This window comes from Mangifera indica, unplaced genomic scaffold (assembly GCF_011075055.1).
Source record: "Mangifera indica cultivar Alphonso unplaced genomic scaffold, CATAS_Mindica_2.1 Un_0031, whole genome shotgun sequence".
Taxonomy (NCBI): domain Eukaryota; kingdom Viridiplantae; phylum Streptophyta; class Magnoliopsida; order Sapindales; family Anacardiaceae; genus Mangifera; species Mangifera indica.
Window position 1 is genome coordinate 267,255 of NW_025401123.1, and position 12,011 is coordinate 279,265.

General features: G+C 26.9%; 1 protein-coding gene across 2 annotated transcripts; it reads right to left on the reverse strand.

The window, feature by feature from the left end:
- Positions 1-23: 23 nt before the first annotated feature.
- On the reverse strand, positions 24-2,388 carry LOC123206296 (cell division cycle protein 123 homolog). Of its 2 annotated transcripts, none has more exons than XM_044623459.1 (2): positions 1,883-2,388; positions 24-1,275 (listed from the first exon to the last, which is right to left on the reverse strand). In XM_044623459.1, exon 2 carries the CDS (start codon positions 1,221-1,223, stop codon positions 216-218), a length of 1,008 nt encoding a protein of 335 aa, XP_044479394.1. In that variant the 5' UTR covers positions 1,224-1,275; positions 1,883-2,388; the 3' UTR covers positions 24-215. The 2 variants fall into 2 exon arrangements, with proteins under 2 accessions (XP_044479394.1, XP_044479393.1); XM_044623458.1 differs by having other exon boundaries at positions 24-1,270; positions 1,883-2,384.
- Between the last annotated feature and the right edge of the window lie 9,623 nt (positions 2,389-12,011).

Below are 12,011 nucleotides of genomic sequence, written 5' to 3' on the forward strand. Positions count from 1 at the left end.
AAATTAATATTAGAACTTGAATCTAGGAGAAAAAAAATAATTATTATATTATAAAAGGTTTAAAAGTAAAGATTTACCCCTGCACATTTTTTGTTTGAATCAGTAGTTCAACTAACGTATAATATAAACCAGAACTTGACGTCCTTTAGAGGAAAAATATGAATCAAAATATAGTGATAGCTCAGTACATCATAACTTTGAAAAAAAAAGTATACTCAAGCACCTGCTTCAGGTGATCTGGTTTGCCGATGCAGCTCCTCATCAGCATTCCTAAGAAATTGATCCCAGCCACTCCCCTCACTGGTATCCAGGTAGTCATATGGCACAGCTGTCTTTAAACCTGGCCGAACACCACATTGGCTCTCCACAATTCTCAAGTCCACAGCATCGCCTTCTTCTCTAACATTCTGCTCCAATTCCTCCCAGGTAAATAGTAGTGGCAGGGTAAATGCACCCCAAGGATTACAATCCAAAACCTTAACCCGCTCATCTTTTGTGACATAAACATCAAATGTGTAATTTTCAGATTCAAATTTCTGTCTAACAATGTTGTCAAAAAACTCTTGAACCAATTCTTTTAGACTGCCTTTCTTCTCACAGAGGGCTGGATAAAATGTTGTGACTTCACGCTGAGAAATTCCAACTAGGCATCGACCCCGTACAAAACAACGAAATTCCAGCTCTGGTCGTAAAGATGGATACCACTTGCGAAGGGCAAGGAAGAACCTTGGGGGTCTTGATAAGGTTCTATTGCTGCATGAATCATATGCATGGCACAGATCATGTACCAACGAGTCAGATGACCTTAGCAAGAGTGCGATCTCACTAAATGAAGTGCATCGAAGTGTTCCAGATGTACTAATCCATGAGGAGTCTTTTGGTGCACTCCAGTTCAACTTAGGGAAAACTGCACCTCCAAGGGATTCAATAGATTCTTTAATCTTTAGTTCTAGTTCGGGAAATGAAGGAGGAGATGATGGTTCAGCTTCATCCCCAGATCCTTCTGATACCTGATAGTCTTCTTCCTCATAAAGATTATGGACTCTATTGGGAAGGGCATCATCGTTTGAGACAGAAGCAGGGAGCACAAAAGGCCCAGAGTCATCAAGAAGATACTCAACAAAAGACTCTGGAAGTTCATGAATCAGGGTTTTGATGGACACAGATTTAAACTTTGGGTACCATTCTTGAATCTGGCACCGGTTAACTTCTTCTTCCTTCATTGATGAGAGTGTAGACAAAGAACTTGTTTAAATCACGGATGGAATTCCTGTACTATTTGTTATGTAACAACCGAATTACAATAACCACAAATCTAATCATCTACATCCTATGCAAATAACAAAGAAGCATAACATTCATTGAAAATAACAAAGAAGCATATAATTCATTGAAAATAAAAAAAGAACACACTTTCATAAACAAAATAAAATTCCAAAGCCAAAATAGTTAACAACAAAATATAGAACCCACAAATTCCTAACTTTATATAATATATGTAGAGCAGTGATTCTTGATTCTTATAATAATTTCATCCAAGTTCCAGCCCAAATCCAAATAGGAAAATCTAAACTGAGTTGGGTTACTGTTGTAGCAGGGATAGTCAATTACTTTAAACACTTAATTATCCTTAGCTTTGACAGGATTATGGTAAATGACCTTAATGACCTCCTTCTCCCTTCCGTTTCACACCAGTTCACCACCAACAAGAGTATCAGCCATCGAAAAATCATAATGACCGAATAAACAAACCCAATACCAAATTAAAAAAAAAAAACAATTAAAAAACAAAGAAAAAGATGCTCCTTTATTGTTAAAACTCATTCACTGGGCAAGCAAAATCAACACAAACCGGATGATGTTTAAGCGGTGAGGGCCAAACCTGCGAGGAGGGCGGCGCTTTAATTCTCGGCTAGGTGGGTAGGCCGGTGCGGCGCTGCTACAGATGTGGGGCGGATATATTGGGACAGGAGAGGTGCAGGTACGCGTAGGGAGACGTGTGTGTGTGTATGAAGTTGCTGCTGCCGCCGAGGAGCGAACGTTGAGTGGGGAGGGCGAGGCTGCCGCAGTGATTGTTTTGGGATTGGGTTTCGAATGAGGATTTACTATTTTGGGTTTGGGTTTGGCTTTGTATCGTTAATTACTATTTTACCCTTTTCCTGTCAAGAGACAAGACTAACAAAAATATTCTTGGGAGTAATTACTGAATTGAGGGGTTTAATCAATTCATTCATTGATTCCAACAAGAAGCAATTACAGGAAACGAAATGCTATAGCAACTAATTAAAGATTCAAAAAGAAAGAAAGTAGCGAAGCTGAGGTGAAGAAGAAATTGTCAAGAATGTTTCAATTCAGATGAAAGGAGAAATTTGGGATTTCGTTTTAGTAAGTGATGAAAAGAAACAGAAGAAAGTACCAAAGTTGAAGTGAAGAAACTTAGGCCTTTTGAACTTGTTAAACGTGTCTAAGCTAAGCTAAGCTATTTCGAGAGTAAAAGACAAATAGCTAGTTTTTCAATTCCAACGAAAATATTACGAGTTTAGTCATTCCAAATTTATAAATAGAGCAAGGTTGAGATGAAAAAATGTAGAGATTTTAGCACACAAAATCTCGATTCAATTATTATTGTGGGTAAAATTCCAGTGAAACTACTTGTAAAGAAACATTTTAAGTAATAGTAAAATTCTAAGATAAGTTATTTGAAAAAATAGATATAAGAGAATTACAAGAGAAAACTTTGAACTATCATATTTAAATATTTATTTATTATTAATTTAAATATTTATTTATTATTAATTATTTGTATTAATTATGTGTGCATTAAAAATTTGTTAAGACCGACCCTATTCAACTCCCCTCCTCCCAAGTTCATTTTTATCCATTTGAAAGAGCTTTCAGAAACTTTCTTGTTACCTAACCACACTTTATTAAGCAAAAGCCAGTGTAAAGGTATATTAGCTTGCTTTCATTAAGATATTAGCATGCTGACTCATTGGGCCAATGGGTAGCCATGCAACTTTCCACCCTATGCTGTCAAAGTTTTCACAAAAGTGGAGATAGGTTAGGGTTTTGTCAAGAATATGCCACTTTTCAACAAGGATTCCGTTTGTTTTAAATACTATATTAATTGAAGAAATATTATGTTGTGTACATAATTTGATAAATATATAATATGTTATTATATAATTAGTGTTATTTTATTTTCAATTTAAAATTATTCAATCACATTATAATACATCATTTATATACCTAATTATATATTCAAAATTGTATCCATATAGTTTTATTTTATTAGTTATATTAGGAAAATAATGTTAGAAAAGTAATATTCAAATTGATAATTATAATTAAGTATTTTTTTCTTTTTTTTTTTTACCCACAAAAAAAAAATGTCATTTAGTAGTAATTTGTAGAGTTATTAAGTCTCTTATTATAATTATGGAATTATGATTTCTAACAAATGGAATATTAGGCAATTAGGACTGCAAGAGAGAAAGTTGAATTAATGTCATTATATTATATAAATCCAAACAAAATTAATTTAAAAAATTCAAAAAAAAAAGTTATTCTCTTTATATTGTTTTTTCTTGGAAAGTAATACTTTCTTTATTGTATAGAGAGCATATTATCCATCCCTAAAGGTATAGTGAAATCAAAAAGTGACTCATTTTAATTTTTAGAAGCTCAAATACTCACTCATTAGCGAAATTTCTTTAAAAATATTAGTTAAAGTTAAGGATAAATTTTGAATTTTTCGATCCAAACATCGTCTGAGATTGCCAAGGGAAGAAGTTTTACCCAAAAGAAGAAAGATAGGCAATCATTCATGCGGAGATGGTGGTCAAAGCTAGGAGAAAGAAAACCCTAAGTTTTTTTTTTTGGGAAAAAGGGAAAATACTAATTTTTAAAGTTTGAAAATTTTAAGGAAAGGTAAAATTATTAATTTTTAAAACTTAGAAGAGAACAAATAATAGATTTTATATTTTTTAAATTTTTTATTAAATAATAATTTTATTTTTAATTTTAATTAAATTTTATTCATAAACAGATATTTAAATTTTAAAAAATTAGAAAAAATTACTTTAAAAATTTATTATATTTTAGATGGGAACAAGTCTTTTGGCCCTACATTTATAATTGACAAAAACTCAATAAAATCATTGACTATTTACTCAATTATTGATACCATTGTGATAATGTTGGCAGCGAAATGCATGGTGAGCCACACAATGAAATGAGCAGCTTTTTCATGGGAGCTCCTTCCAAAAACAGTAATGACAGACTTGACAAACCAGAATCTTTCAATTTTAACACAAAGCCAATTCACTAAATTGTTTTTTTTTTCTTCATTTTGTCTTATTACTTCCTCTCAGTATCTCAGCTTATCCTTATTCTTGAGATTCCCATATCTCTTGTCCCTTATTTTTTTGAATTATTAAATTTTATTTTAAAAAATATTTACTTGAACTTAGTTTAAAAGCCTAAATAACCTAATAAAAAGGGTTATTTAAACAGAATCTACCCAATATGTAGGAAAATTTAGGGGGAAAATCAGACTATTAATTAAAAAAAAACAAAATACCCAGATAGTGATTTGTAATGTTGAAGTGCAAATTGGTAGGACAGGACCACAAGTGGGCATTAACAGAATCAAATTCCTTTTCAGGTGGCTTCCTGGTTCAGTGCTTCACAATTCACATAAGGTAGCTTATAATGTGTGTTGTATTTTTCATCTTTAATGCCATGGAAATGGATTTGTTCTGTCTCTCTGTCTGTCTGTTTCCATGGCTTGGCACCTATTACCTACCATCTCTCTTTTTCATTCAAATCAAAACCTTCCCTAAATTCGAATAATTCTTTCGTCTTTAATTGGGTTGTAATTGAAATTTTGTCTTACAAACGTTTTTAACAGTAATTAAAAGTATGGACAACTATTTCCCACCCCACCCATTTGCTGAGAGACCAAGCCAATACTTTTGTAGAAGTGATGTGATGATGGAAAAATAATCAATTTGTAAAATAAATATATTTTCCTTGTATTAATATTTAAAATTTAAAATTTAATTATTAAAGGTATTTTTATTTTATTAAATATTTTATCTTTAAATTTAATAAAATTTACTAAGAGAAAAGATGAAAAAGTGTTAGACACACATATCTATTACAAGTTTGAAAAAACTTTTTTCCACCAATTTGTTAAATTATTTATAAAATTATTGAAAAAGAAAGAAAACTCTCAAACTAAATAACATGTTGTCCCCAAATTTCAACTAAATAATTTTTCACCTTAATTTATATTAATTTCAATTAAAAAGAATGAAAATTTTACTACTACAGATATAAATATGTATAATCATATATTTATGATAAATTATAAATTTTGAAAGTGTTAAAAATTCTTTCAAAGCTTTTTTAAAATTTGAAAAAAGTTTGGGGGCATTTTAAGATTTTTAAAAATTTGAATATATCTCTCATTAATTTCAAAAACAACTACTAAATGTTAATTTTTAAAATAAAATAAAGAAAATACCAATTTGCTCTAATAAGATTTAATAAATGATAGTTATACCCTTATTATATTGTTCACAATTCAATTCGATAGGAACCTCATCACAAAAATTTAACTCTTAAGTACAAAATGTTGTTAATTAAACATTTATTATAATATTTAAATAAAATAAAATAAATAATTTTTTTACTATTAAAACTAATTATTAACTTTAAGAGACAAGGGGAGAAAATGTCTTTTTGAAATTTATAAGGTAAGAATCAAATATTTTGTGAAACTTTGGGTCATTTGTGAGAACCATCATTGGATTTTAAAAAAGGGTGGAAAAAGTCTAATTCCCTAATGATAAACATAATTAATGCTAGATGAATATTTATTTGATCATGCAAAGAATAATTTCTTATAGTGCAAAATTTGTATACCCTACTCTTCTTTTACTTTTTGAAGAATATTTATGTGTCCCCAACTTTATAATAAAAAAATAATATCATAAATATAATTATATGATATAGTTGGACATTCAATATTATAATATTATTCATGGTTGAATAAGACTTTTTCCTCCCAGTCTTTACTACCAGTCTTACCAAACATTCGCCAACTTTGACTTATAATTTTCATCATGGTGTTAAAAATCAATCCAAATTGATTGCTAGAAAAAAACAAAAATTATTTGTTAAAAAATTGTTTTGAAAGTTACACTAATTACGCCACGATCTAACCATTCGTACCATCCCAATTCGTGGTTGGTTTAAGTAAACCTTAGAGTTAACCCATGTCGACAAAAACCCAAAATCATTGATAGGAGTTAAACCCAATATCTCATCCATCAATTTAATACATGTGATTAGAATTAAATTTGAATCAAATCAAATTTGAGTTCAATTCAATTTACAGAAATAGAGCTTGAGCTCGCTACAAATGAGTTTGAGCTCAGATCGAGTTTTAATTAACTCGTTATTAAAATGACACTGTTTTAATATATATTAGTTATAACGACATCATTTTGTATAAAAATTTTTAATTTTTAAAAATAAATTTTTAATTTTTAATTTATTTTCTCTATCATTTATTAAATGCTCATTTAAAAAAATTATTTATTTTATTTTATTTAAATATTATAATAAATGTTTAATTAACAACATTTTGTACTTAAGAGTTAAATTTTTGTAATGAGGTTCCTATCAAATTTAATTGTGAACAATATAATAAGGATATAACTATCATTTATTAAATCTTATTAGAGCAAATTGGTATTTTCTCTATTTTATTTTTAAAATGATCATTTAGTCTTTTGGAAATGTAGTTGTTTTTGAAATTAATGAGAGATATATTCAAATTTTTAAAAATATTATAACGCCCCCAAACTTTTTTCAAATTCTAAAAAAGCCTTGAAAGAATTTTTAACACTTTCAAAATTTATAATTTATCATAAATATATGATTATACATATTTATATTTGTAGTAGTAAATGGGTGGGAAACAGTAGTCCATACTTTACTTTTAATTACTTTTAAAAACCTTTGTAAGACAAAATTTTAATTACAACCCAATTAAAGACGAAAGAATTATTCGAATTTAGGGAAGGTTTTGATTTGAATGAAAAAGAGAGATGATAGGTAATAGGTGCCAAGCCATGGAAACAGACAGACAGAGAGACAGAACAAATCCATTTCCATGGCATTAAAGATGAAAAATACAACACACATTATAAGCTACCTTATGTGAATTGTGAAGCACTGAACCAGTAAGCCACCTGAAAAGGAATTTGATTCTGTTAATGCCCACTTGTGGTCCTGTCCTACCAATCTGCACTTCAACATTACAAATCACTATCTGGGTTTTTTTTTTAAATTAATAGTTTGATTTTCCCCCTAAATTTAATAGATAAAATTTAAAATTTCAAAAAAATAAGGGACAAGAGATATGGGAATCTCAAGAATAAGGATAAGCTGAGATACTGAGAGGAAGGAATAAGACAAAATGAAGAAAAAAAAACAATTGAGTGAATTGGCTTTGTGTTAAAATTGAAAGATTCTGGTTTGTCAAGTCTGTAAAAGCTGTTTTTGGAAGGAGCTCCCATGAAAAAGCTGCTCATTTCATTGTGTGGCTCACCATGCATTTCGCTGCCAACATTATCACGATGGTATCAATAATTGAGTAAATAGTCAATGATTTTATTGAGTTTTTGTAAATTATAAATGTAGGCCAAAAGACTTGTTCCCATCTAAAATATAATAAAATTTTAAAGTGATTTTTTCTAATTTTTTAAAATTTAAATATCTGTTTATGAATAAAATTTAATTAAAATTAAAAATAAAATTATTATTTAATAAAAAATATAAAATCTATTATATTTTGTCTTCAAAGTTTTAAAAATTAATAACTTTACATTTCCTTAAAGTTTTCAAACTTTAAAAACTAGCGTTTTTCCTCCTCCTAAAAAAAAAAACTTAGGGTTTTCTTCCTCCTAGCTTTGACCACCATCTCTGCACGAATGATTGCCTATCTTTCTTCTTTTAGGGTATTTGAGCTTCTAAAAGTTAGAATGAGTCACTTTTTGATTTTACTATACCTTGAGTGGGAAATAGTATTTTAGGCCTAAATATAGTCAAGCTCGCTAAGCTATTTATTTATACCTTAATTTGAGGTCAGCATAGAAATAAATCTCTTAAATTTGATTTAAAAAACTATATTTAAATATCTTAATTTTAGAAATATTATATATTAATTTTATAATTTATATATTTATTAATAATATTTTTTTATATTTAAATTCAAAAAATAAAATTATAATAATATAAAGATTGTTATGACACATTATTATTGCTGTAATAAGACTCATTTTTCTATTACCAGTAACAATTCCTATAATTTTATCTTTATTTATTAATTTTTATGACAAAATACCTTCATTTTTCTATTAATATAACAAATAATATGAAAATTATTTTAAAACAATAATATCCAAGATCATTTTAGTAAAATAATATTTAATATTTTTTTATTATTTTCAATCAAATATAATAATTATTTATTATTAGCTTTTATCAAACATTATAATAATTTATATCTAATAATTTTTAAAGTAATATATATTTATAATAATTTTTTATTTTTTATAATAAAATATTATTCAAACTAAACATACGCTAAAAATAAAAATTTGTTGTTTTCATATAAATGGATGAAAATAGTTGTTTTATTATTTATGAATTAATAAAACTATACACATCTATTTTAAATATATAAATTAATATATATTATTATATAATTAAATAATATTAATTTAAAAATAAAATAATATATAATTAAAATGAGATTAAATAATATTACTTTTTATGAACTCACATCATGCATGAGATTTTTATAGGAATTGGTGCCTAGATAGGATATAGTTGGCATCTACTTTATGGGGAATTTAATACATGTGATTAGAATTAAATTTGAATCAAATCAAATTTGAGTTCAATTCAATTTACAGAAATAGAGCTTGAGCTCGCTACAAATGAGTTTGAGCTCAGATCGAGTTTTAATTAACTCGTTATTAAAATGACACTGTTTTAATATATATTAGTTATAACGACATCATTTTGTATAAAAATTTTTAATTTATGAATCTGGCGAACAGCTCAAGCTCATTTAAGGCTGACTCATTTTAGATTCATTCAAATCGAACTTAAGTTCGAACAAGTTTGGTTCGAATCCAACCCTACATATGACAATTAAATTAAATTTTTATTACGTTAAAATAATTTAGATTACATATTTAATAATTAATTATACATAATTATTTTAAAAATTAAGTTTGATATTTATTTAAACAATTAACTAATTTGATTTTCAATCAAATGGTCTGATCATTGGTTGGATCAAACCACTCTTTTATTAGATCAATATCTGATTTGGTTATAAAAATATTAATTTTTACAACTTTTATTTTCTATATATAAATAAGTTATTTCTTGATAAGAAATGGTTGTAATAAATTTTCTCTTAATGAAAAAAGCCTCGTATAGAAAAAATTTAAATTTGCAAGTTTTTACAATTACCAGTAATAAATTAATATGATGAGTTGTACATTCCCAAATTTGTAAGTACAACAAGCATTAGCATTTAATGAAAAATATAAATGATTTTTTTCTTTTCACACTGATTTGTGCTGAAATAATTTTATATAAAATGATAAATTATTATTTATTTTATTTTAATACATTTATAAAAAAATGGTCAATTGATGGGTTTTTGGGTTGAACGTATAATTTTTTATAGTTAAATAAAAGGTTAAAAAATCCACTCTTTCCAATTTCAAAAACCCATTTACTTTAAAAGTTAATCAATTCTAATTGAACTCTATTTATTCCTGATATAGCTAATAAATAATTTAATTAATTAATTTCATAATTTCACAACAGAAAATAAATTCTAATACATATTTATTTATTTATATAAAAAAATATTTTAAAATATATAAACTAAATATTATGTTAGTTTAATCAAATATAATACTAATTTATAAAATAATTTGGTTTGAGTGAGATTTTTTGTTTAAAAAAAGATAATTTATGTCTAATAATTGTTTAAGAGTGTTTAAGTAAAATTATTTTTAATACTCTTATTTTTTTAAGATAATTTAAATCAAAGTTTTACAAATATGATAAAAATTTGAATTTAAATATTTTTAACATATTATTATTATTATTAATTAAATGTAATAATTATTTATATATATTAATTTTATTAAATATAATAATATTTCATTACCATATATATTTTTTCATTAATGATAATAGATTTTATATTTTATAATATTCTATTTTTATATTATTTTTCTTTTTTAACTTAAAATGAATTCCTTTCGCAAATGATATAAAATCATTGACTCAATAAAGTAGCTGATCTACTAGACCTCACTTTTGTCACCAATCTTTGCTATGAAATGACAATTTTACCTTCGTTCCACATCATCACAAAAGCCAAGATTTAAAAAAACAATTTTTTACCCGTAAAATTGGATTTTACTATAAATCAAGATGTTAATATAGACACCTCCATATCCATTTTATAAAAATTGGGAAGGCAAAAGTCTTACTCCCACCCACGGTTTAGTGTAAAGATAAATTCATATTTATAAAGTTTTAAAAATTTAAATATTTATTCATTATAATATTTTAATTAAAACTTGTTAATAATTATAAGGATAAAATTGTCATTAAATAATAATATTAAAAAACTAAAATTTTATTTTATTTTTTCCTCAAAATATTTTCTTTATTCAAAAGTTTGAAAAACTATTTTTTAACCCTAGAGTTTCATTTATTCTCTTTCTTCTTTAACAACCTTCTCCAACTAACCTCCCATCTGATGACGTTCTCTCCCACAACTTGGACGAAGATGTAATCATCGGTCTCCAACCATAAAAGTGATGGATCGTCACACGGTGTCTAGATCTATTTCTATCCGACTTACAATTCATAAATGATAAAATAAAATAAAATAAAATATCAATTTAGTCATCCTCTTTCTCTTTGTTCTATTACTACGAAATTTCTACTATTTAACAAGGAAAAGACAAATTCAAACGGACGTGACGGCCCTTAGAACATTAATATATTAATGAAAGGCCAAACCATAGGTCACCGCCAAGTTTTAATGCAATACTAAGCCACACCCATAAAGTTTGAACAACTTAAAATCCCATCTATAAACTAACTTTTGTTAAAAAAATAAGGGTAAAATTATCATTTTATTAATTATATTAAAATAATATAAAATTTATTATATTTTCTTCCTAAAGTTTTAAAAACTAACAAATTTACCTCTATTTAAAATTTTTTAAATTTTAAAAGTATTATCTTCTCCTCAAAACGTAGAGTTTATTTTCTAGAAGCTCTCTGACCACTATCTCCAGCCACTAGAGAAAGAGCTTCAACCCACTATTTCATTGGTCACCTATGAAGTTTCCAAATGGTGTACTAAAGAGTCATCTTCGTCGATTCAATCAACGGAGACAAGGGTCTTCGTTGATTCTAGAAGAATTGACGAAGATGCTTATCTTTGTCGATTCATCTGGAATCAACGAAGATTTCATCGATTCAAACGAATTAATATGTCTTTGTTGATTCATCTAGAATCGACAAAGATGTGTCTTCGTCATCTCTTCTTCCACTAGAGAGTGAAGATCTAGTGGTCGCCGAGTAATGGGTTGAAGCGTTGTCATTGATTGTTGGAGATGGTAATCAGAGAATGTCTGAAAAATATGAATATTACTTTTGAAAGTTAGAAAACCTTAGAAAGGGTTAAAGTTGTTAGTTTTTAAAACTACGAGAGAAAATATAATAAATTTTATATTTTTTAATATAATTAATAAAATAATAATTTTATCTTTATCTTTTTTAATGATACGTTCAAACTTCATCAGTGTGACAACAATTCACTAAAACTTGGGGGTGACATATCCTTTGGCAATTATGAAAATTAAAAAATGTATTACATAAAAATA